Genomic DNA, 27589 nt, shown 5'->3' with positions numbered 1-27589 from the left:
AAACCAGCCAGAGAGTTGGGAAACCAATTTGAGGGGTTGGGGGGTTCGTGCCTGCCAGGAGCATGTGCTCTTGGTTGGCAACATTTTATCAACACATTCCCCACTTACAGATTTGCCAGCAGTCATGTAAAGTCACCCACCAAGAAATTATTCTTCATCGTATTGAATTAACATAGAATAAAGACAGAGTGTGTTCTAGAGGAGTGATTCGGCAACATCAAAGCATGTTCTGTCATTATAAGAACTAGCTTTGAGGAGCATCAGGCTTGCACCGTCCCATGTCTGTCTCCTTGGACTGCAATCACGGCAAGCACAAACCAGTATGGCTGGGGGTTTGTTGTTTTTTGTGCAGTTTGGCACAAAATGGCAAACTATGGTTTGTTGTTGATCAACAGTTTACTATTAATGGCGCATAAAAGGATGAGGGAGTACATGAGACCAAGGCTAGTTACATAATCCCAAATATCTATAATTCTTTCTACCCTGATTTCTCCTAACAGATCCAACACAGCTTACAAGAATCAGACTCACTAAACACCATTATAAAATAAAACATACCAATCAATAAAACAAACAAAACATCTTGGTATTATGACTGACTGACTCCACTAACTAGGTTCCTATATGGTAATACTTGCAGAAGCAATATAGCTTAAACAGTGGTGAAAGAAAGAAAAATTCCAACGGTTAAGGAATGATTTGAAAATGTATGGGATTAAGTGCCAATGGTAAAATTAATAACTGATATAAAATAATGGGGGGGAGGTGGTGATTGCAAACTTTTATTTAAAAAACTAGATACTTTTATTGAATACTCTCCATTCAAATACAAAACACTGTTTTATTTTGCTGTGAAGGATTTGAAATACACTGTAAATAAAAAGACATTATTTATCAAGAAGAAAAACAACAACTAATGAAGGTGATAACCTTCAAGCATGTATAAAACAATACTTATCTTGATAAGGATTGGCATTTATTAGCAGGAGCATCATTGATAACTATGTAGTCAGTCTTTAAAGAGGAAAAATATTAATACTTACAACAAGTTATATAACCCAAGAAGGCCCATTCCTCTAAAGTCTGTCTTAGGATCATCACCTTGGAAACCAATTTCACACCACTGCTTGGAAATCCGAGCTTCCAACGGGGATCCAGGTTTCAAGCATTTCCATAGCTACAGGAAGCGGGGGCAGAGGGGAGGGAATCACAGGTAACATTACAATCCAGGATCTTTGTGGGCTGACATTTCTAGAATTAGTTATCTGCTAGTCCTCACTGCACTGCTATACACTGTAGTCAGAGTCGTCCAGGGGCAATGTGCTAAAGAAGGATTTGGCAAGAAATGCTTCTTAGATGCAGAAGACATTTCAAATATGGCCACTGGGAAATCCTATTTGACCTGCTGCAGAAATGGTGCAAAATCTTGACAGAGACTCATTGTGTCTACTCTGTAACTCTGAATAGAAAAATTGCCTCCCCCTAAGCACAGTTTATTTAGCTACACTGTCACAGTGTGGTTCTGAGGCAGAAGGTGATTAGCTAACCTGATTCTCCAAGGCTTGAAAGCATTTACTTTTCTTATGCTGGCTTTACAAGGAGACAACAAGTAGAGGAAGAAAACAAAAACAAAATGACATACAGATTTCATAATGGTGCAGTTCAAATGATACAGCTCCAAGCACATATGCTGGACAAGTGGGGCGGGAAGTTGTGCCCATTGGGATACCTTCTTGGCACACACCTTGTTAGCGTGTGGGGGCTGTTCATCCAAATGGTTCCTAAACTGGTGCTCCCAACACCTGTTTAAACAAGTATTGGGAGTGTGTGGTTTAGGGACCATTTGGCTGATCAGCCCCCATACAGTACGTGCTTAAGGGATGTGCTGGTGGGGTGTCACAGTGTCCATGGAGGATGTCCCAATGGGCATGCTCTCAGCGCTGCCCTTCTTTCATCATGTGGGTCAGTATCATTTGAAACAGTCCAGTGCCACCCTTCCAAAGAGAGAGAGAGATGGCAAAGAAAGGATGCTATTCCAAATGTCTAGGCACCATTTTCAGCTTCCATGCAGTTATTACAGACTCCACAAATCTTTCTATTTCAGGGCTGAACACCTTCAGTCTTCCTGAAGATGTTGGACTACAACTCCCATAACTGTGGGAGGGGTTTTACTCCTGTGACCACTGGCCAGGGCTGGAAATGATGGGAACTGCAGTCCAAAAACAGCAGGAGGGCCACAAGTTGTGCAGCTCGGGTCTAACTACTTTCAAACAACACCTAGGGCAGGGGTGGGAAAAATGGACACTCCAGCTGCTGTTGAACTACAACTCCCATCTTCCCCAGCCACAAATAAAGTGTGGCTTGGGCTTATGGGTTCAATAACAGCTGGAGGACCAAGTTTGCTTACCCTTGACCAAGGGTAATGCCCAACACCACGTCTTGTGATAGTGAGTTCCGCAAGTTAATTGTGTGAAGCAGTTTGTTCAACTGCTCCCACTTCCCTTGTGCTTTCAACTAAATCTTTACCCTCCTCTTCTCAACTTGGCATAAAACAGGGGTTCCCAGCCTTGGATCCCCAAAAGTTCTTGGTCTATAGGTCCCGTGAATGGCCGAAGGTCATTGTGGCTGGGGATAATGGGAACTGTAGTCCAACAGCATGTGGGCACCTGAGGTTGGGGACTCCTGTTCATTCCATGCCAACAAATTGTTACTGGAGGCGGCCTTCCCAGTACAGAGCCACCTAATGGCGCAGTGGGGAAGTAACCTGCCTATGGAGCAAGAGGTTGCCAGTTCAAATCCCCGCTAGTATGTTTCTCAGACTATGGGAAACACCTATATTGGGCAGCAGCGCTACAGGAAGATGCTGAAAGGCATCATCTCACACTGCATGGGAGATGGCAATGGTAAACACCTCCTGTATTCTACCAAAGACAACCACATGACTGTGGTTGCCAAGAGTCGACACCAACTCGACGGCACAACTTTACCTTTTCCAGTACAAGGAGCTGTGTAGTCAAGACTTTTGCTGAGCCAGTGAGTGAACTGGTTTATTAACAGCATCCATATCTAGAAAGAAAGCTTCTCATAAATATGTGATGACTGCTTACCTTCAAAAGCATTTCTTCATGCTGGGGATCCTCAGAATCGTAGGGCTCTCGACGCAGTTTCTCAACCTCTGCAATCAAATTTCTGTACCCTACAATCTGTAGGAGGCAGGCCTGCAGAGATACTCCTAGCCTAGAGTGAAACACCAGCAAACAGCCATGAGTTCAGTGCTGCACTCAGCAATTTAGCTTTGCATGATTAGTATTACTCAGCATGGAGCTATACCTTCACCTTTTGCACAAAGAAAAAGTACATTCATGGAGGTCACGTACACAAAACATTATATAATATGTTGATTTTGCTCAAGAAAACTTGTATTTCATCTATCTTGCATTGCATTAGTAGCTCTGAAGACTAGTCATGGACTATGCATGAGGCAGGGAGAGATTTGTGCTACCATTTCTGAGGCAATCCCATTTTTAATTATTCTTTTGAGAAAGGTGCCATCTGTGCTGCTTCCCACAGGCCTTTCCTCTCAGTACAGAAGCTTCCCTCCTCACTCGAAAGATTAAAAAGCACTGATCTCTTGGGACATGGGTGAAAAATCTGGGAGGAGACCCTTTGGTGGACAAGGGCTGTGCTCTCCAATTCAATATTATTTATTCATTCATTCATTCAATTTCTAATATTATCTTGGCAAGGAGGCCTAACGGTACAGCGGGGAAGTAACGCCTAGGGAGCAAGAGGTTGCCAGTTCAAATCCCCGCTGGTATGTTTCCCAGACAATGGGAAACACCTATATTGGGCAGCAGCTATATAGGAAGATGCTGAAAGGCATCATCTCATACTACACAGGAGATGGCAATGGTAAACCCTTCCTGTATTCTAACAAAGAAAACCACATGGTTCTGTTGTCGCCAAGAGTCGACACTGACTTGACGGCACAACTTTACCTTTTAAAAGAGGTTAAATTCTCAAGTGAGTGATGTTGGAGGCTGAAGCCCTGGATTTCATGCAGGGAGGATATATAAGCTGCAGTAGTTCACTGGTGAAGGAAATGCTCAGAAGCACTTTAACTTTTTCCAGGATTCAGCCCTGGCACTGAAAATAGATACCAATATTGATCCTTGGATGAACCCCAGCACAAATGAAGCTCTAAGGAGGTTCCATTTCTCTGTGCTTTGGGTTTGGTCTTTTCCACAAGAGAAACATGTCTATACGAGAGTCCGTTGCTTTCTGTGAAACAGGGACCTAAGGGGGCATGTAGCTTGAAGGAAAGCCATAGGTCAGGGGTTCTCAGACTTGGGTCCTCAATGTTATCATTGTGGAAGGAGATGATGGGAGCTTTAGCCCAATGACATTTGGGGATCATTGGAACAGTGGAAGCTGTCTTCTACTGAATCAGACCATTAGTCCATCTTAGCTCAGTTGGCTACACCAACTGGCTGAAGCTTCTCCAAAGTTAAAAGCACGAGTCTCTCTCAGCTCTATCTGGAGATGCCAGGAAGGGCTAAGAGAGACACTTGGCTGTAACCTTGGAGAACGGAGAGAGACTCCTGCCTGTAACCTCTGCCAGTCTGTGTAGACAATACTGAGCTAGATGGACCAATGGCCAGGTATGAATACCCCTGACGTAGGCAATAAATGATTGGCCAGTGAGTTGATAGAAAACATCATGTCCAACCTAGGGACAAATGTAGGCTTGACACCAATGGAGCTAGATATGTATACAATGGACATTTTGGAGACAGAAGACCAGGAAACTCCAAAGAAAATGGGAAGGAACTCGGGGTGCGTATGCGCTGAATTTTATATATTGGCTCAATTCAGACATCATTCCACATCTAGAAGACAGAATATTCCTTGGGGCTTTTTCACATATTACGCAGAAGCAAGTCTAGATTTGCCACCAAATGTGTACTTGTTAGGGAACTGCAGCAAATTACAGCCCCCTGAACAATGTAGCTGTACAGCACACATACATGGGTTGCAGTCACATGTACTGCATTTTCAGGTGTGAACCTAGAAACTGAGCAGACATCTAAAAATATGTTGTGTGAAGTGACCCTTAGGTTTGTGAGATATAAGCCAAAAACCAGCTTATAGGAGGGATATCTAATCTCTGCTAATGGCCTCTCCCAAAAAGAAACTGGTTTCTTGAGGCAGCCCAATTTCAGTCTGAGAGCACAACAGCAATTTCACACTTTCACAAATAAAGCACCATACTGCACAAACATTTTCCAGGATGCTATTATGAATGTAGGCGGGAAGAGATACTCCAAAGAGTGCAAGTAAAAAATTCAAACATCCAGGCAGCCAGTTCAGATGCCATGCATCTTGATTGAAACCCAGTTCAATGCAACATCCCCGAGTTTTCTGTGTGCACAACCCTCTCCTCTGCCCAAACAGAACTCAGATGAACTGATTCAGAAACAGATCAGTCATGACATCTGAACCAGCCAGTCTTGGTTGATTCTAATTAACTTGCTTGAACAGAAACCCAGATATGTACCCAAGCTCTGAAGTGAGTTTCATATCTAGGTTTCTGTTCAAGCAAGACAGTTAGAATAAACCAAGATCAGTTAGTTCAGATGTTACGACTGATCTAGGTTTGTTTCTAACCTGAATAGGAAGTAATATCCCTAGGAGGATCATATGGGAGGGATGGGACTTGGGGATATCATGAGGAACCAGCTTTAACTGTGATTCCATGCAACATTTGAACCAGTGCCCGCCACCCTTAAACTTACTGTGGGTTTACATCAGGGTTGATTTTTTTCAGTTCCATGATGGCATCTATGGTTTTTTCAATAGCATCTGGATGAACACTTACTGAATTTTGGAGCAGCTGAAAAGGAATTTTAAAATCAGTTATCCCTAGAGAATATGATGTAATGGATACAAGTGAATATAATATGGTGATGGGGTTGCAGATCAGTGGTAGAACATCTGCTTTGCATGCATAAGACCCCAGGTTCAATCCTTGGCATTTCCAAGTAGGTCTGGAAAGAGTCCTGACTGAAACATTGGAGAACTGCTGCATGTAGACCAATGTTTCATGTAACAGGGGTTCCCAGATGTTAACTACAATTCCCATAAACCCCAGCCAGAGGCCATTACAGCTGGGGATGCTGGGAGTTGTAGTCAACAATATCTGGGAATCCCTGTTATAGGGAACACTGGTGTAGATACTTTTGCACTATATGGACCAATGGTCTGACTCAGTTTAGGGTGCTTCCTATGTCCCTAGACACAGCACCCAGAATTCCAAGTGGTGCTCAGGAACTTGCACATCTCAGTCAGTGAACTCTTTGGGCTATTTCACACAATTTATTGGTGCAAAATCCAGATTTATCACCAACTCCACACTTGATAGGCAACTGTAGTTAATTTTAGTTCTCTGGAGAATGTGCCCTTACTCCATATATGTTTGTAAACACGAGTTTGTCACATCTTAACATATTTGTAACAAAAATACCTTAAAGAAGAAAAAATACCTGAAATTGTGGGGGGGGGGACACGACAATATATAAAGTGGCCCTAAAACATCTGAATATTAGACACATATGAAGAAACAGAAGTGCTATTTACATACTGAGTTCAGGAGATCAGAGGTTGCAATAATTGAACTTGAGAATAAAAAGTTGGTTTTGCTATATTTGGCACATTAAAACCTCTACATTTCATTTGTTTTAAAAATGCAATATTGTAGAGCAGCCATGAATTATCTGTGTGATTCCTTTACTCTTGATGTCAAAAATTGTCCCATAACAGGGAAAAGATAAAGAGAAGCAATCTTTCTCTATTAAAATTAGGAAGGGTGGTATAAAAATTCAATGAATGAATGAATGAATGAATGAATGAATATTCCAACCCCAAATCCTCAACAGTCCTTGCTCTTAAAGCAGGCGTTCCCAAACCTGGACCCTGAGATATTGTTGGGATATACAGTTCCTATCGGCCAAATGCTATTAGTGCTGGGGTGATGGGAGTTGTAGTAAAACATGTGGGGACTCAAGGTTGTAAACACCTGTTGAAAGTATTCAGAAACCATTAACAATGAAATTTTCTTTACTTATATTACTGTAGAGGAACCAAAGTAACTGCCACATCCAAGTTTACAAAATACTTTGATTTTATCTTGGGGTAAAAAACCAATACCACACCCCAGTTATTTTTTACATACAGATTTTCTGTAGCAGAAGTCACTGTTTATACTAATGTGCATCAGGATGTACAACAGTGTTCTGAAGTAGATAAACTGCAGATCAGGTTTCAACATGCAAATGCATTTCTCTTTATTGTTTTAAATTCCAGCTTTTCCATAGCCACTTGCCTAGTAGTTCATGGCAAGTTAGAACTGCCTGCAGGAAAGGAACCAAGTGTAAACATTGGGAAAAGCTCAGGTCCTGTTGTCGTTTCAGGTCCTGAACATGCTACAAATGGCTAACAAGTGGGTGGGTGGGTTGCAGTGTTCCCTCTGAGACATGCTCGTGTGCTCATACCGTTTTTGATGTCCGCTCAGTTCATTTTAGATCTCCCTCAGGCTGAATTAGGAAGGTCCCACTCTGAATGCATGTGTGTACACACTGCCTTGATACTGCCACACAGAACAAAACTCATTCCGCGCACAAATGAAAAACATTAGAGAGAACTCTGGTGGATTGGCTAGTGAATTTCCTTGTGAATGGGCAACCTTTTGTGGTCTTGTTTGCTAGCTTGCTTAAACTTCTAATACAGTAACTGAAAAGAGCAAATTGGGAAAACATAGTGTGGGAAGCGACAGACTTTCACTTACCTTATTTTTTGAACTCCTCAACGACATTTCTGTCAATAAAACATTTTTGAAAGGTTTCATTTTCATTTTTAATCAGATTGTAGCATTTCCCATCTAACAGCAAACAGTAGGAGCATATCATAAAACTAAGCTGTATTTACAAAAATATATGACTACTAAGAAGAAAGCAAAACAGAAAAGGGTAAGGAGACAATTATAAACCAACAAGTGAGGCCATATACACTTAAATACTGAAAAGGTTCATTATCAATATTTATTTATTTACATTTCTAGCACCCCCATCCCCAAAGGTCTCAGAGCAGGTTACAATAAAAACAAAATAAAACATGATTAAAATTCAGCACCATAAAATCAAAAATACAGTAAAAAAATACACTGCCTGAGAGGGGAAGAACCATTACATCTCTAGTCAAAAGCCAGGGTAAAAAGGCTGTCTCCTGAATGTACACAATGTCAGAGCTTGGCACACCTCAGAGGGGAGGGCATTCCACAACCTAGCAGCCACCACAGAGAAAGCTCGCTCGCGTGCCCTTACCCCTTCAATTGCTGACAATGGTGGCACCACCAAGAGGGCCTCTCCTACAGATCTTAACTGATGGGGAGGTCTATATGGGAGAAGGCGTTCCTTCAGGTATTTGAGGCCCAGGTTGTTCAGGGCTTTAAGGCGGTGTCAAAACTTTGAATTGGGATCAGTGGCAAATTGGCAACCAGTGCAGTTCCTTTAAGACTGGCGTGAAAATATGTCAAAAAGGTAAGCTACATGCCTTATGAACCTGCCTGACCCTTAAGAATGGCCACAGCGACCCTGCTCTCTGGCAAGCCATTAAATGCCAATTTGGTTGGCGGGTACCAGAGACAGGCAGGGGGGGCTGAAGGTATTGCGGTGCTTGAGGCAATGTGCCAAATGCTGCCTTGGTCTAGGCTGTTGTTGGGGGCCAGTCCCCATTCTAAACCAACCCTTGCATGTGGGGGGGGGGGAGAGAGGGAGGAGTGAAGGTGCCAGCAGCCTCATCTTGTCTTCTAGTGTGAAAGGCACTCCTTGCAAAGCTTGCAAGGATCAGACTGGAAAAAAGGGCTCTGATGGCAGCGGCAGGAGGCATCTTGCTGCCTGAGGTGGCTATCTTACCTCGCCTCATGAAAAGACCACCCCTGGAGTCAGGGCTTCTGCTGTGGTAGCACCACAATCAGAGAACGCCCCTCCTGGGAATATCTGACTGGCTCCCCCTTTCTGTCTTTAAACAGATGTTTAAAACGTTCCTTTCTGGAAGACTTTCGTCTGCACTGGGTGACTATTTTAAGTTTTTATTGATGTTTATTACTGTAGCTTTCCTTTCTTTTTTATTATTAATGCTTGTTAATTTTTGTAAGTTGCTTCGACATTTTTAATTTCAAAATGGGATATGAGTGAATCTAATAAATAAAGTAAAATAGCTTTACACTGATAGGGTGGGGTAGTGTTCTGTTTTAAAACATGTTCTTAAACAAGAATTGGTCAAACAACTTAATTTTAAAGCCAAATAATATAGTCCAGGGATTCTCAAACGTGGGACCCTCGATGTTGTTGGACTTCAACTCCCATCATCCCCAGTTACAAAGGCCATTGTGATTGGGGATTATGGGAGTTGTAGTCCAACAGCATCAGGGGATGCAATTTTGAGAACCTCTGATATACAGGTGGCCCTCGTTATTCATGGGAGTTCCGTTTTGTTCTACAACCGGGGATAATGAAACCACAAATAATAAAACCTGAAGTCAGTGGGAATGGGGGGGTGTGTGTTTAGGTTCTGGAGCCCAGGAACATGACTTTAAAAAATCACTGGAAAGATAGGGTAAAAACAGAAATAAGGATGGAGCACAGCACTGTATCTTGGCCACTTCAGATCTTCCGCTCTCTCACTTTCTAGCTCCTCCAGTAATGCATAATCATGAAACTTCCTCACCCCACAGTTGAAGTCTAGCACTTAGCAGCACAAGCCCATGGCCTGTTTGGTTGGTAGGTTTGCCAAAGAGGCAGCACAAAATTAAATCCATTTCAAGTAAACACACAGAAAAATCAAAGCGTGAGAGGAGGATCAATTTTCAATGGATAATTAATTTTTAATTTAAATTGAATTTTTAATTGCAAATTAAATACAGTACTGTAATTTAATCAGAATTAAAATTAATTTTTAATTTGAATTTTTAATGAAAAAATACAATTTTATCAAAATTAAAATTAAATTTAGAAAAGTGGTAATTAGCATCTTATGAGGGCAGCGCAATGCTGCGAGAGGCTCCAGAAAATGGTTCCAAGAAGCTTCCCAGGAATGGCTCAAAAAAGGCTCCTGAAGCTTCCAATGGCTCCCTAAGGATACCAAAGGCCATCCAAGGCTGCCAAATGCTGCCCAAAATGGCTCTTAGAAGCAAAAAAACTCTACAGATGAAGACCAAAACACTCCACTGTCCTCCTCCAAGCTCCTCTTACAACCCATGAGCACGTGCAGCAAGAGCACGACCATGTAAGGGCAGAACTGCACTGCCCAAAACTGTGGATATGTGAAACAGCGTGCCACAGATAATAAGGTTGGGTATATATTTCCTGACTGTGGATACGTGAAACCACGAGTGCCGAAACCGTGGATAATGAGGGCCCCCTGCATTATACCAGCTGTTCCCAACCTGTGGTACTCCAGATAAACTACAACTCCCAGCATCCCCAACCACAATGACCTGTAGCTGGGGATGATGGGAGTTGTAGTTCAGCAACAACTGGAGTACCACAGGTTAGGAACCCCTGTACTGTTCCATATGTATAAATACCACCAGCACCCTATAAAAAACAGAGTAACAAGGACACAGGACAAACTTTAAGGCCGCTTTTGAAACTGCTTACCGATTTTCATAGTCCTGCTGGCCCCAGGCTTTGTGTTGTAGCAAATCCTTTGCAACTCACACTGTCCTGTCAGTTTCCTCACCACAAATTTCAGGCAGCGGCATAAGCACTTGCAATAGAAGTACAGGCACACCTGGACGAGCATCCTGTCAAGAGAATCTTAGAGTGAGAACACAAGACAAGGTCCTCAGTGGAGTCCAAATTCCCAAATGAGAGTTTCTAAAAAAGGCTATGAGTTTTTTTCAAGCGTCTTTGAAGAGCAATACTTCTAACACACCATTCCACTGGGGCCTGTTAACAGGTGAAAGGCTTTTCAATCTGATTTCATCTTCTTTGAAACGAAAGCATTCCTTTTGGTAAACAAAAATCATTCTGGCAACCATGCCTAGAAAAGAATCACCCCAAAGAATTTTTGTTCTAAGATCTCCTTTAATGTGCATATACTTGTGAAATTGTCAATCCTGCCCACTTAAGGGGGGCGGGGTTTGAATATGGCTTCATTATGCTGTGTAGCAATCACCCTTTTCAGACATTATTGCATGTGCACACCTATACATGCATTTGTATGAATGACTGTACCAGAGTCCATTTTAAAAGTGAACATTAGATACAGGTCACTCAAATGCATGGTACAGAAAGGCACCTTCACTGCTGTACCTGTGATGAACATAATGTGTGAATAACATTACCTGCATCCAGAACTGTACCTGTGTACACTATACACTCACTGTATGAGTGTGGAACATAATGTGTGAACAGAGCTACAGTGTTTAGTCAACAAGGGTATATTCACAGTAAATGCCCTATTCAGACATTATTTATTTATTTATTCATTCATCAATCATATTTTTATACCGCCTGATATGTAAACCTCTTATATTGTAGTATAATTATATATTATACAGTTGTACAAATTATATTGCACAACTGTACACTTGTCAATGTGTTTGTGTCAATGACTGTACCTGCGTTCATTTAAAAAGTGATCCTGGGTACAGATTCTTCAGATGCATGGTACAGATTGGAAGTGTACTGCTGCACCCGTGTTCAACATAACATGTGAATGACTGTACCTGCATACAGATCTGTACCTGTATGCACAATACACGAAGTGTAGAACATAACATGTTAATAGGGGTACAGTGTTTAGTCAACAAGGGTGCATTTTAAGAGGAAGAAAAGAACCAGGCCTGTCTGAAAAGGGGTGACTGTCCAGGACCCTGTGCTGCAGCACAGCAACAGAGATTCTTTTGATTCCAGTGGGGCTGGAATAAGATTGATTCATCACATGGCTCCCCCTGCAAACTAGACTGGCAAAAGCTAGAGACAGTCCTGGAGAGGATGCCCTGAGCCAACCTCTCTAAGGGTCCCACCGCTGGGCTCGAACCAGGAACTGCATGGCCTGAAGGCAGAACCAAAGCTAAATGAGCCTCCTGAGATGGTACTGCATGTGCTCAGGCCTCAGAGACCTCTTCAGGCACAGAAGAAAACAAGGAGGTACAGCATTAGGCCCTGAAATGGGCAGCCAACTGGCAGCCCCCTGCTTATTGGGCAAAGACAGAGGCAGCTTTTAAAGTGCTGGTTCTCTTGTATTTAGGAGGGAGAGAGTAACTGTCCCTATTCAGCCCAACATAGCAACTCTCCAGTGACTGCTGCTAGTATCTTCTTTGAGTTTCTTTCTAGACTGTGAGCCTTTGAGGACAGGGAACCGTTTTCTATTCTCCCCCAGCCCCCCATGTTAAATTCACTCACCTGGCCTTGACTGGAATATGATTACCCACAGCTTTGGTCTGCCCAGAAACTAATTGTATCTGTCCCTCTAATCTAAGGGCTGCTCAACTTTGGCCCTCCAGCTGTTTTTGGACTTCAGCTCCCAGCATCCCCAGTCACAGTGGCCAACAGACAGGGATGATGGGAGTTGTAGGTGAACATCTGCAGAAGGCTGAAGTTGAGCAGCCCTAATGCTAACTTCTCTCTGTTTTTGAGAGGTATTCAAAGGTGTGGGGGAGAGAAAGGATAGACTGCAGAAAACCTGCGCAGAAGGTGTGAGATGAACACTTGCTAAGTACATTCGGATGCCTTTCCTTAGCACTCCTCATCAAGAGCTTTGGTTGATTCCTAGACTAAATTCAGCAGACTTTGAGACGAACCTTTGATGGGGGTTCTTGGCTCAGAGGAAAGTTCTGTGCCTGAGCAAAGAGGGAACTTATCTGCATTGCAACCTTTGGGTGCTTGCTTATCTGAAGAAAGAAGGACAGCATGTTGGAAGAAGATTGTGGTATGTGCACACATCCTTACACACAGCAACACTACTCCTGGCTGGCTGCACACAACTATGCTAAAAGCATCTATTTGGCAGGGCTGTCCTTAGGGCATGGCAAGCAGGGCGACCGCCCCGGGCCCCGCTCTTTTAGCCCCCATTAGAATTAACTGGAAAGAGGCCCCGCACTGGCTGATTTGCCCTGGGCCCTGGACCCCGCCAGAGCTCTCTAAGGACAGCCCTGCTATTTGGGCTGCCCTGTCACCAAAGCTGAGACTGGAGAGGCATTCCACCTGGTCTGCATTAGGAGAAACCCCATTCCTGAGTGAAAGGTACCTCTGGAGCTGCTTAGAAGCACTTTTCCTGCTATTTCCCCAGCTTTGGGAAATTTGGGGGGCTATTTCCCCAGCTTTGCCACAGGCCTCCCAAGGACAACTGCAGAAGGAGCACAAGAGAGCTGGGAAAAGGCTTTTAACATTATGTTCCCCAAGCATCTCTTAGATGTTCCACCACCATAGTTTTGTACTGAATTGTAATCCAAGGGTTCTTCAACTTGGGTCCCCAGATGCTGTTGGACTACAACTCCCATCAGCCCCAATGGCTGAAAGCAATGGGAATTGTAGTCCAACAGTGTCTGGGGACCCAAGCTGAAGAACCCCTGCTGTAATTTGTTGCAAGACACCATGGAAATATTTTAGATTGAAAGGTGGAGTATAAATCTTTTGAAGATAAATAAAAATATTGGTGACCGTCCTTGCAGTGCATGAGTATGCAACATGTGTGTAATGCAGACCACGAAGATCAGATACACACTGGACATGCTAATATGAGTGCAGAGTACAGACTACGTGTCTGGAACAAAAACAAGTCACTAAGTGGTAGGGCCATACTGGTTGATTTTATAATGGTGTATGGAAATTGACATGCATCACTCAAAATATGGCCTATGATGTCAACTCTGATGTTGAATGTCCTCAGTTTGGAGCCTCAACCAGAACCAGTGTTTGCAGACCATCCTGAAGTAAAGCTGCCACTTCCCCCTTCCCTTCCTTGGGGCTCTATGCCTTTAACAGCTGTAAGGTAGGTAAACCTGCTGAACTGAATGTATAGCTTTATTGCAATCATTGATCAGATGTACATACAAACAAATAATACGACACTGAACTGGTTTATTATCCAGTTGTCAAGGCAGAGAGCCTCTGGGAAGAGACGATCGAAAGCATAAAGCCTGACAATGTATATGTGTGTGTGTGTGTGTGTGTGTGTGTGTGTGTGTACAGAACTATATTCCAGCTGACACCATCAACTCTGTAAGGCCATCCTCCAGATCAGCACACCTGAAGTTTCTATAGAAGCAGCTTTCTCCAATTCATTCATTTCATCTCCACATTTGCACATCCCTTAGATGGACAAATCCGCCTCTTCCACTTAGGTCAATGGTGAAGGATGCTTGTACAAAGCTCCATGAGTGTAAGTCATAGACAGGGAGGTTATTCTCACGACCAGTTGTTCCCAGGTAGGAAAGGGCTTGCCCAAGTAAGGCTGGCCTTGAGAAGCGCTGGGATTGCTCTTGATCCTACTGCTCCTCCCCAGGTAGCCGTGCTTTTCTACCCAGGCAGAAAGTGAGGTAAGAGGACAAGCACACGCCTCTTACTTCACACTCTGGTCATCTGGGTGCTTGGGCTGCTGGCAGCTGCTCCCAGGCATCTGGCACCCATATTTACCATAGAGGCTGGGGGAAGGAGCAGCCTGGCAGCAAGGAGATTTCCCAATGCATCACACTGCTCATATGGTGCATTATGGGATTAATGGTGCCCCGGCTTCCTCCCTTACTGCCTGGCTTGCTCCCAAGTCGTTCATCTGAGCGTGCACATAGCCGAGCCCTGTTCAGGCTCGGATCATATGGGGGAAGTCAGTTAGGCTCCTGCTTTCCCCCTAACCCATCCCACTTTGGTAGCGTGAATGACCTCGGGAACTTGCTATGTCCTTTCATTCCACTGTGCTTAGTACAACATGACTAACTGACTAACACAGCCTGTGCACTGGATCAGTGAATCTGAGGCATCATCAGTGTGGATAAGCAGTACAGGTGGAATCAGGAAGAATGACCACATCACAACCACAACATCAGAAAGCAATTTTACAGCACACATACAACTTAAAAGTTGATACTACTATGAAAGCACTACATTTCAGCTAGGTATCTAAAAGCAAGATTATATGTGTTTAGTGGGTACCTTTAAATGATACACTATTCCTCCATCTTAAACTTATGACATTGGAGATCTTCTTTAGGAACAAGAATGAAAATTAGAGTTAATTCTAATACCTTTCCAATGACTGCTTTTATAAAAACAAATTCTTGCTTGTAGAAATCCTGCAATGAAAACACACTATTTATGAAATGGATTAGGCTTTTAACTTTAAGATGAACTGACTTCCCTAATTTCACTAAGACCACAACTTAATGCCTTCTTAAGCATAACATGTTTATGCAACACATTTTCTGACATAATGCCAGACATTACAGAGGGCACTCAAATAGCTGGTGCAGATGCCATGAGGACATTTTCTTAACCATGATCAAGATACATGCCTTGCATGTAGAAGGTTCAAGGTTCAATCCAACATTTTGGATCCCAAGTGTGATCTTAAAAAAAGGATCACACTTAGCAGAGACTTTGGAAAGTCACTGTCCTAGTAGTCAGCATTGGATTAGATCAGGGGTAGGCAAACGTGGCCCTCTAGCTGTTGTTGAACTACAACACCCATCATCCCCAGCCACAAGTTATGTTTGCCCAACAGTGGGCTAGATGGACTAATGGTCTGACTCTTTATAAGGCAGATTCAAATGTACACATGCTTACAAATACACTCAAGCAGACTATGTGATCATGTCCTCCCTTACCACACGTTGTGCGTGGGTGGGTGGGGGAATCTAACCCTGTATAATTGTTTGGTGGAGAATGCGGGCAAAGTTAGAATAAAGCTATAGAATAAAAGCTAGAATAAAAATGCCATTAATTTAGTGGGTGATGATGGAGTTGTTAACTCAGACTAGAGAATGATTTCATGGTGGAATAACACAACACATGGGAAATATACTGTATATCATGTGGGATGTATTCTGTAAAACCAGAATAGCTATACCTATTGGGTATGCCAACAGAGGATCCACTCTACTTCCCACTGCTATTACACCTTTTTGAACTATAAGCAGTGTGTTTTCCTATAACATTTGTATGGTGTCTCATAAAAATGCGACGTTTCTCTGTCCTGACCATGCCCAAGCACCAACTAATTCTTGTAGTATGGCCAACTCCAGTTAGAGTAAGTGTGAATGTGTGAGTGAATGATGTACATCATTAAACCTTGTTACTGAAATGTAGATATTTGTCTTTGTTGCTGCTACTAGGATTTTTGCCATTATTATGTCACTACTGCCAATGGTGAGTATGTTTACTTTTGTGCAACCATTGCCTTAATAAAAGTTATATACATTAATGTCAAAATTATATCAGGTCTCCAGTGTCTTCCTTCCTCTAATGCTCTGGTAGCACTAGGACAGTTCAAATCCCCACTCACTGGGTGACTCTGGGCCAGTCATGCATCTCTCAGCCTAACCTACCTCACAGGGTTGTTGTGAGGATAAACATAACCATGTACACCGCTCTGGGCTCCTTGGAGGAAGAGCAGGATATTAAATAAATAAATACATACATACATAAACCCAGTCCCAGCTGCCTTCAGCACAAATGCCTTTAACTGTAGTTAACTATCACTATCTTTATTAAAAATAATACTATTAATATTATTAATAAAATACATTACTAGCAATGAATGGATGCCACCATAATACTAGGAAAGCTTGGCATTTTCACAGTTGTGATTGCTTTTCAGGCAATTATACTGAGGCAGTGTGGGAGAAAATGTGTATGTGTTTTATTGATTTGTAAACAGGAGGGTAATATGGTGGTTTATTATTGTTGCTTTCCCTCCATGCTCAATCAATCAATATCTTTATTATGGTCAACAACCAATCTTTAAAAGATCAAACTAAAAATATATTAAAAACCAGAACTTGAAGAAAGAAGGGGGAACATTCTAGTGTATATATTTACACTAAATATATAGGTCAAACAACATGCCAAATCAGATCACAAGCTATTTAGGGCATGATTAAAATTTTCATAGAGATTTTGTTTGGAGGAAAAATATTAATTTTATGAAGATGAAAAAAAGTTGCATGGGGGGAAAATTTCAGATTCTCTCCCACCACATGTAGGCCTAGTAGGACATTAACTATGAATAAGGCTAGGCTAGGCTAGGCTAGGAGGAGATTTGCGCTGGAGGTAGAAGGGAGATAGCCTATTCCCAGACTCAGCTGGGATTCAAGTAGCCACTTTGGGGGTAAAGAGCAGCTTCATGGAGAGGGAGGCAATTTTCAATGGAAAGATAGTAAAAGAAGAAAGAGTTAACCTCCCCTCTTAATCTGTATCAAGATCCCCCCCACACAAAGATTTTTTTTAAAATGAAAGAACAACCTCTGCTTTTAAGCACACAATCAGGCAAACGTAGTTTGACTTTAACAGGCAGCCGGCAGAACATAAAGCTGAGGGAATGGCCCACAAAATTCAAAGAGCTTATACACAACTCTTTCCCCCACCCCCACCCACAGAGAATACACAGCTTGATGAAAACCTCAGGCATAAGCAGCAAGTGACAGACAAGGTAATCATTTTGTCTGCTAAAGATTCGTGTAATATCATTTGCTGAGCCACAAGCACTCATTAAGACACTCCAATTAGCTTCATTTATGCTGCAGTCAGTAAGCAGGGGCTCGTGCATACAGACAAAACCTCTTATAAAATTCATAGAAAACTGCCCACTTGACCAGATCTAGGATTTTTTAAAATGGGTTTTGCACAACTGTGAATAAAGAGGCCTGACAAGATCTGTGTGGGGTCTCATTACAAAAGAAAAATGGCCCCCATCCACTCCTCCTGAGGCCCTCCTTGTTTTCCTTGAAATTGAACCAAGTAGCAGCCAGATTCTCAGATACAGAGATGACTGATTTTTCTGTTTATCCATCTGCTTAGACAGAGAGGAGAAGCACCATAGCAACCAGAGTTCATATCAGAGTAAAGTCGTTCAAAAACATTACATACTCTGCAGCTCATCTTCATGATTCAGTTGCCTCAATGATTTGTTTCTCTAGATGTGACCAGAATCTATATAGGAGCTACTATACATGTCAAGAGATCTGCTGGCACGCAAAGCCTAGTTGGCAACGCACAAGACAGGTTTTCAGAAACGCAACCAGCAACAAAGAATGTTCTAATGCGGCAGATTTGAAGCAGAAGAGACACTAATTTCTGGCACTCTGAAATAATGCAATTTAACAAGAGCCACTGGCTGATTCAGAGTGCAGTGTGACAAGTCTAATTCCCACCAGGGTGGATAAAAATCAATGATTAATAAAATAAAATAAATCTGTTTTATTTAAATCGGATTTTTAAAATTTAAATCAGATTTTTTAAATAAAATGCTTTTTCAGGAAAAAAAATCTATCTAAAGCTAGTTTTCTATTTAAGATATATTATAGTCCAAAGGTTATTCATCGTGAAATAAGGATTAGTTTTTAATTATGTAGCATGAGGCTGCATATATGCAATGTTTAAATTTTGTGGTAAATGAATTCCATTATTCCATTCACAATGTCATGCTCTTCCAGAGGTTTCTGTAAGATGTTTTTGGGCAATTTTTCTATCTAGAAGATATCATCACAGATGCTTGGTTTTGCAGTTCTCAAAACTGTGATTTTGTGTCTGCAGAGATAACAGGCCTCTTCTTCACAGCAAAAATATTATAAAATAAACATACAGAGTTGAGAAAAAGACCTCTTAATCCCATTGTTCCTTTGCAAATCTATGTACATAGAATCAACCCCTTGCCTCTTAAGTGCTAAGTTTCAAAAAGTTCAATGAACAGAAGATTGTTTGGAGTGGAATAGATCTGTACAAGGAGCCAAATGTGAGGAGGGAGGGGCAAGCAGTAAAAATGAAAGTGAAACCTTTTGAGCAGAGTAGCAGACTACTCTTGGGATAGACCCAAAGTCTTGGGATCTACATGCGGATAGCCTGAGGTTTATCATATTATTCTCTCCTTGGAGGAGAAAACCTATAATGGCAGCAGGCCATAAGAGAGACCCAATTTGGGAATATTTTAATGAAGTTCCTCTACCTATGGGTAAGACAGGCAGGCGTGCAAAATGCAAACACTGCAACAAAGAAATGCAAGGCCTGGTGGCCCAAATGAAACATCATCATGAGAAGTGCTTTAATGAAGATGACAAAAGGAACATGTTTGAACAGGCAAGATCTTCAGGTTGGTAATTGTTTTGATTTCATCATATTTCTTAAAGACTGCCTTGAGGAATTGTCATGTTTGAGCAAAAAAATATCTATATATATAATTCTCCTGGGTGTGCCAGGGAAAAATGCATCCCGGCAGCCCAGCTGATTGGCTGGGCTGTGGAGGCGCCTGATTGGCTGGCGCACCCAGGAGAGAGGACAGTTGGCCAGCGGCACGGCGAGGTGAGGAGGAGGACAGGCCGAGGAGGCGGCAGCATGGCGGGCCCTGATACTGGGGTGGGGTGGGGTGGAGGAGAGGTGGCCGGCCCCCAAAGAGGCCGGCCGCAAAGACTGGCAAGCGGCTCTTGGCGGGCCCGCTGGCGGTGGAGGCGGCTCTCGGCAGGCCCGCTGGCGGTGGCACTCGGCCCTGCTGGAGACTTGGGGGGGGGCGGGGAGGTAGCCTGCCCCAAAGAGCGCACAGATGCTCTGTGCGCGGTCGGCTTGTTTGTTATTATTACTGCATGTTACCGTCATTTTGATACAGTTGTTATGAAGAAAAAAAAGAACTGAAACAAGCAAATATTCCTTTTTTGGGCAGTAGTGAGTGGCAGTGAATACAATGAGTAATACTAAATAAGCAGAAATGGTATAAATAATAAAATAACAGCACTGCTTTTTTTGTTTAGGGGAATCCATCATCAATCTAAAGGATTCTGGAAACTACCCACCCCCTTCGAGATCACCATCCTCCTGTTCTACAGTTTCAGAGTTATCTGTCCAGGATAGTGTTTCACTCACATCATGTACATCACATATCCACAGTATATCACCTAAAAGAAAGAAAAAATTCGACCATCCAGGGACCTGCATAGATAAATTTGTGATAAAAACCAGCAGACTAGAAAAAGAGGTAATTGATGAAAAAAATTGCTGAGTTTGTTTATGCAACAAACTCTTCCTTCCGTCTGGTTGAAAACCCATACTTCATTAATATGGTTCAGTCACTGAGATCGGGATACAGTCCACCCAGCAGAGCAGATGTTGCAGGGAAACTGCTGGATAAAGTGTATGATGGAGAAATGGAGCAATTTGCAACAGGTCTAGAGGGTAAAATTGTTAACCTACGTCTTGATGGGTGGAGTAATGTCCACAATGATCCTGTTGTTTGTGCTTGTATAACAACAGAAGAAGGGGATGTCTTTCTTGCAGAAACAATTGATATGTCAGGAAATACACACACAGCAGAATACTTACAAGAAATAGCAGCAAAAGCTATAATAAAATGTGAACAAAAATTCAAATGTCTCGTACGCAATTTAGTCACAGACAATGCTGCAAATGTATCCAAGATGAGAAGAAATTTAGAAGAGCATGAAGAAAATAAAAAACTAATAACATATGGTTGCAGTGCTCATTTGCTGCACCTCCTAGCCAAAGACTTCAGCGTAGCGTTCCCGAAATAAAGACTAATGTCGTTGACATTGCTAAATACTTCCGTAACAATCATTTTGCAGCAGCAGCTCTGAAAAGAATAGGTGGAACCAAAGCTAACACTCCCACAAGATGTTAGATGGAACTCTGTAGTGGATTGTTTTGAGCAGTATATCAAGAACTGGTCTATTCGGATGACAGTTTGTGAGCAAAATCAAGAGAAAATAGATGGCACTGTTACAGCCAAAATCCTCAACATTGGGCTTAAGAGAAATTTTGAAGATTTGCTGAGAATCCTGAAACCTATTTCTGAAACTTTAAACAAAATACAGAAAAATAGCTGTTTTATTGCTGATGCTGTTGAAATTTGGAAGGAACTGAGTGAGCACTTAAAAACAGAACTGCACAATGACAGAATTAAACTACAAGCATTAAAAAAACAAATGAGACAAGCACCGTCTCCAGCTCATTTTCTCGCAAATATTGTCAATATCCAGTACCAGGGTCAAACCTTAAATGTTGAAGAAGAGGAGTTAGCTATGACATGGGTATCCAGCAATCATCCATCTGTAATGCCAACTATAATAAACTTCAGAGCTAAGGGGGAACCATTCAACTGACTAGTGATTTAAATCAAATCCACCCTGATTCCCACAATCCTGCACTTAAAAATGGGGTGGAAGGATTGCAGGAATTAGCCATATTGTGTTGTATGGACATAATAAGGATTCCAGATTCACATGTGATGATGTATTATGTGGGGGCAGGAAGGAACACAAACGCTTACACACACACACACACGCAAACATAACTGGTCTTTGTGAAAGCACAAAAATGCACAAATCCGATAATGATGATGAATATAGCACCTAAATGTGCTAGGTGCTGCACAAAAATTAAGCACCCCATAGCCTTTGCCCCCAGGCTTACAATCTAGACATGATATATAAGGCGGCGGGGGGTGGGGAGAAAGAAAAAGAAAACCAATTGGAGAAATTCAAGATGAATTTTTGTCAAAACAGGGTACCTTTCTCCTTCTGTTTCAAGCAGAATGGCTGGTAATCCATGAAGAAGCAAGGAATCAAATGTAATAAGGACTAGAAACAGACATTCAACTTTCAACAGGGAACAGAACCCCTGGGCTCAAGAGGAGGGGACAGAAGAGCCCTGGGAAGCAGACTCTATGACCTCTAAGACTAACCTACTACACAAGATTGTTGCATTCTCACTTTTTATCCTTGCCTTATGCCAGTCTAAGCTCCTTGGCAGAAAGGATGCAATAAAAATGTGGCTGCTAATTAAAAGGTATAAGAAGATGACCGTGTTGGCTTATTTCCACAGACTGTGGACAAGATCGAAACATAGTGGACAAGATCGAAGTTTGCCTTTTGATGGGTTTAGTGTCAAGTCTTGGGATCTAGTTCTGTTTGAAGGAACTCTGACCTATTCAGTATTTGAGGTTTCACATCAGTCAGTCTCTTTTTACCATTCCAAGATTCAAAATGCAACCCACATGATGCTGTTATTCCAGAGATAGGATGACTTGTACAAAGCCAGCAGAGTATCTAGGACTTGATTATCCATTCCACTTCCAGGCTCACAATACTAGCTAGAGACGATTGTGATGGAAGCAAGGGAATCTGGGAACACAAGAGCCTTGCTGGATCAAGCCCAAGGTCAATCTGGTCCAGCAGCCTGTTTCCCACCTGATGCCTCTTGGAAGCCCACAGGCAAGATATGAAGGCATGCCCCCTCTCCTGCTATTGCTCCCCTGCAACTGGTATTAAGAGGCATCCTGTTTCTGAACCTAATAGCTACTACTGACTTCTGGTGGGCCCTTCCGGTTGGCATGGAGGCTTCTCTGTGAGCTCCATAACCCTCGCCTTGCATCCTTCAAAATCCGGCCCCTCAACCCCCTCCTCAAGAACCAGAGACTCTGCAAAAGAAAGCTTAGAGCAGCAGTTCCCTGCCTGGCCCTTCAAACTGCCTGCTGACGTGATGGCTCCTGAAATACCCACCCCCCAATGTCAGAAGCTCCCCTCAATGTCTAGCCACGCCCCCACATCTGACATCAGATGCAGGGGCCGTGGTCTGGCTCCCGAACAGAGCCCTGCAGCTCCATTTGGGAGTGTGTGTCAGGCCGGCCATTTAACTCCCGAAGGGGCCGTGTGGCCCCTTCGGGAGTTAATTTGGGTTGGCGCTGCGTTTGCAGCCAGGAGTGGCTCTTCCCTGTCTTAAAGGCTGCTGCCTTAAAGGCTGCGTCCCTGCCTCCTGCCATGAATGCAGCGGACATTTAACTCTCGAACGGGGGCTGCATGGTCCCCCACTCGGAAGCTAAACCAGCACCCCTGCGTCTGCCGTCAGACGGGGTGTGTGTGTGTGTGTGTGTTGGGGCCGTGAGGTATGGCCCCTGATTGGGCACGGCCCGAGTTCTTTGAACCCGTTCGCCCAATGGTGGCTCCGCCCCGATAACAAGGTGATTAATCGGACGTTTGAAAATTTTTATTCAGCACTATATAACTATGTCCTCTCTCATGGCAGCGAGGAGGTCCAGCAATTCCTGGACAAAATCTAGATGCTGACTCTTACTGATTCGCAATCTGCATTCCTTGCTGCACCCATATCCTTAGCTGAAATCCAGGAAGCTATTAAAAAAATTAAACCTGGGCCCCAGGCGAGGATGGGTACCAGTCTGATTGGTACAAAACATTCTCTGATAACCTAGCCCCACTGTTGGCAGAGGTGGCTACAGAAGCTGCAAATACACATGAACCGCTGAAGTCGATGTATGAGGCAAATGTGTCTCTCATACCAAAACCACAAAGGGATTTGCATCAATGTGAAAACTATAGCCCAATATCATCACTGAATGTTGATGTCAAAATCTTTGCCACAATTCTGGCAACTCATCTCAGTAGCTGTATACCCACTATTACATACCTAGGACAGGTTGGCTTTATACCTAAGTGGCAGGGGCAGACAACATAAGTTTGGTGCACAATCTTATTCTCATCATGTCCCGGAGGAACGAACAAGCCCTCCTGCTGTCCCTTGATGCAGAGAAGGCCTTTGACAAAGTACAAAGGGATTTCCTCCTGGCAAGCCTTGAGAAATTCCGGTTTCCAACCAACTTCCTAAACTGGGTATGCACTATTTATAAAATGCCTACAGCTAAAATTAATATCAACGGCCAACGGACAGGGCCCATTTCTATAAAGTGTGAGGTTAGACAGGGCTGTCCCTTATCTCCACTGCTCTTTGACCTGGCCCTCAAACCCCTGGCCTGCGCAGTGAGGCAGGGCGTAGGTGTTAAGGGGATCGAGGTAGATGGACAAGATCATAAAATTGTGCTGAATGCTGATGATACCCTCCTGTTTCTGGCTAAACCACAGGAATCTGTCCCTAAACTTATGGAATTACTACACCAATTTGGGAACCTATCCGGACACAACATTAACTGGTGCAAATCTGAGGCTATGTCCACAGGGAAATTACCTCTCTCTAATAGGGAAATGCCCTGGCCCTTTACATGGAAAACAGACTCCCTGAAATACCTAGTAATTTTGATTACTAAACAACCTAATCAGGTAGTCAAGACTAATTTAGATAAAATACTTACACAGATTAAGAATGATTTCTTCCACTGGGCTGATCTTCCACTGAGTTTGTGGGGCAAGATAAATATTATAAAGATGAATGTTATGCCCAGATGAATTTATATTTTAAGAGGGCTTCCACTGTTATCCCTGAAAGATACTTCAGAGAAATTGACAGAACGGTGAAGAGGTTTCTCTGGGGAAATAACCAGTCTCAGATTGCCTATAATAAATTAAAGCTAGCAGCAGATAAAGGGGGCTTCACCCTAGTGAATCTTAGATTGTACCATAACACATTTCTAATTGCACAAGCTAAACATTGGTGAACTAGCGCGGAAGGGGAAAGACCAGGATAGGCTCAGGTGGAGCTAGCGGAACTGAAACCCTTAGAGGGCTGGGAAGCGCTGGGCTCTAGATACCTTAAGCACCCCCATTGCCAATCCCCTACAATACTAGCAGCCTGACAAGCCTGGAAGGAACTGGCAAGATAACTAAACTTTGATCCCTATGCCCACACGGATATGACACTGTGGGGAAACCTGCATGTATTGATAGACAAACAGCCAATCTTATGGAAACATTGGGTAGAAAAAGGTATCAGCCATTTATCACAGATGATAAATGAAGATGATAACTACAAACCTTTTGCACTCTTGCAAGAGGAGTTCCATCTATCACCAGCTAGTGCCTGGCAGTATATGCAACTGAAACATAGCATATCTGCTCAATTTGGTCTGGACGCCTTGGTGGCCCCAGCAACTCCAGTTATATTAGTGCATGCCATTAAGATGTCCTCTTTCCCAAAACGAAATAAATGCCTGTGTGCATGGGGACATGGACCCGGGATTAGAGCTACCTAGGGACAAATGGAACCTGGAACTTACAAATAAAGCATCACCAGCACAATGGCAAGACATCTTAGGTAGTGTTAAATGCAGCTCAATGGATCTTAAATTGTGCCTAATCTAACAGAAGATTATTTTCAGGGCCTACTGGACTCCTCTACATCTTAAGCAATTAAAAATGTCCTCAAACAATAACTGTTGGAGATGCAGTAATCCACATGCCAATTTAACACATCTGTTCCATAGTGCAAGGCTTCTGGAGGGAGGTTATTATGCGAATTAACTTAGTGTTGGACTCATCCCTTGCACTGAATAATCTGCTTGCAGTGTTGGGGTTTATCCTATTTGACTGGGGTCTAAAATCCAGTTCTAAACAGTGGCTATGGCGGAGTTTGCTGGTAACCAAGAGGCAGTGGAAATCTCCCATTTCCCCAGGTGTGAGGACTGCGTGCAGGACCTGCTTGAGCTGGCAGCACATGAAAAATGGGCCCTCTTAAAAGTAAATAAATCGGACAAATGTAGTTCCTTGAACTATTCTTAGAACAGAAACCCCTCTGATCTACCCACACCAGCTAGAGCAATGGTGACTAGCCCTTCACCTCTTCCCCCCTCCCCTTCTGCTTTCTTCCTCTCTCTCTCTCTTTCATTCTCTCTTTTTCTTCCTCTTCTCCCCCCAACCAGTACTGAGCGGGGAAGGGAGGGCTGGGCTAGAGGTGGAGTGGGGAACTGGGAAAGGTGTTGTAAAATACACAATGTCAAAAAAAAAAATTTTTTTTTTTAAAGACTAGTAGCTACTGATAGACCTGTCCTCTATGAATTTATCTAAACCCCTTTTAAATCCATCCAAGTTGGTGGCCATCACCATACCTGGGGGCAACAAATTCCATATAATAATTATGCACTGTGTGAAAAAGTACTTCCTTTTGTAGGTCCTAAATTTCCTGGCAATCAATTTCATGGAATGACCCCTGGTTCTAGTGTTGTGAGAACTCTCTCCACACTAACCATAAAACTGGGAAAATCAGGGAGAAGGGGGGAAAAACCCTTTTAAAACAGAATTAAAAACCCCAAAGAGTAATTGTGGAAATTTTGGGTCTGCTTCTGTAAGCCATGTTAGTCTTTACACCATTCCACCAAAACAAGGTTTTTTTTAAAAGAAAGAAGCAGTTTCTGAATATAGTCTTTACAATTTCTCCTCAAGCATGTTGCTCTAACATGCATACAGTCAGCAGAGCTGCAGAACAATCTGTTTTGGTTTTTTACAAAAAAGCTCCACTGATAAAATAAACAGTTTTGTCATGCTCACTTACCCTTAGTGAGGATTCCAGAACAACAACAACAAATTGAGTGTTGTATCCATGGTACAAATACAGGCAACTATCTTCCACCCACTTTTACTTACACACACACACGCACACGCACACACACACACACACACACACACACACACACACACACACACTTGAAGACAGTGGGACTTACTCTTCCATAACCATATGCAGGATTGCACCCTATTTTCTGTATTTCCTTTGACACATCATAAGCACCTTCTAAACAAAATCAAGAACTGGTAAAACAGTTCTGCCTCAGGACGAAGGCAGTTCAGCACCTTGGAGAGCACCTGGAAGACTAGTCCACAGAGATCAATTATGTCGGTTTCCCAAGCAACAGCAGGAGGAAAGCCTGAGAGAGCTTTGAATACCTTGAAAAGGAGGAAAATATTTCCTTCTGAAGAAACATTGCCTTGATTGATTAAAGTAGAGGTCCTGTGCTTTGGGAAAGGAAGCAACTCATGTTTCTGTCATGAATAATACTGAAAATGCTCTTAACTCACCAGCCACTCTCCAATAAATCTAGTATTTATTTACATCACTAGCACTTATCTCAGCTCACCAACAATTCAGAATAAAAAGCCATGCTTTCATAACTTCATGCTAGCAGCAGCAACAGTGCTGTGCTAATGTAATATGGGAAGACATCATTCATGCAACCCCAATGATAAGCATAGTTAAATATTGCATACATTTCCTCACATGTAGGCAATTTATTTATTTTGCAGTCTATGCACAGGTTATGGACCTGATGAGACCACTCCAAACACTCCAGAACAAAAATTATTTAACCTCTCAGTCTGGAGCACCTGGAAAAAGTGCAGTACAAGGACAGAGTTCAAGAGGCGATATTACAGATAGCCAACATGGAAAACAATTTATACTCAAACTGTCTGAAATATGAAAGTAATGCTCTGCCCTGAACAGTATATTTTATGTACTGGAGAAAAACCCTAGTTACAAAAGCATAGACCTGTGGCATCAAAGACTGGCAAATTTATTAGGGTGGTATTCGAAGATAGCATCATAAACTTTTGTGTGTCAGAGTCTGCTTTGTC

The 27589-nt window shown here is 42.7% G+C and overlaps 1 protein-coding gene across 7 annotated transcripts in view; it reads right to left on the bottom strand.

Moving 5' to 3' along the window:
- ELMOD1 (ELMO domain containing 1) overlaps positions 1-27589 on the bottom strand; it is a 74572-nt gene that overhangs the window by 17392 nt on the left and 29591 nt on the right. For 4 of the 7 annotated variants that reach the window (XM_053308665.1, XM_053308663.1, XM_053308669.1 and 1 more), the window contains 5 exons: positions 10716-10861; positions 7844-7872; positions 5796-5893; positions 3108-3237; positions 1044-1177 (listed from right to left, as the gene is read on the bottom strand). In XM_053308665.1, coding sequence (XP_053164640.1) covers positions 1044-1177; positions 3108-3237; positions 5796-5893; positions 7844-7872; positions 10716-10861 — 537 coding nt within the window. Of the gene's footprint in view, positions 1-1043; positions 1178-3107; positions 3238-5795; positions 5894-7843; positions 7873-10715; positions 10862-12865; positions 12956-15212; positions 15265-15304; positions 15353-27589 lie in introns of all 7 variants that reach the window. The other 3 variants (XM_053308666.1, XM_053308667.1, XM_053308668.1) reach the window with 3 other exon arrangements.

The sequence above is a fragment of the Hemicordylus capensis genome, chromosome 3, assembly GCF_027244095.1.
Source record: "Hemicordylus capensis ecotype Gifberg chromosome 3, rHemCap1.1.pri, whole genome shotgun sequence".
In the NCBI taxonomy this organism is placed as follows: Eukaryota; Metazoa; Chordata; class Lepidosauria; order Squamata; family Cordylidae; genus Hemicordylus; species Hemicordylus capensis.
The sequence above is the reverse complement of the archived record's forward strand: the minus strand, read 5'-3'. Positions and strand labels throughout refer to the sequence as shown.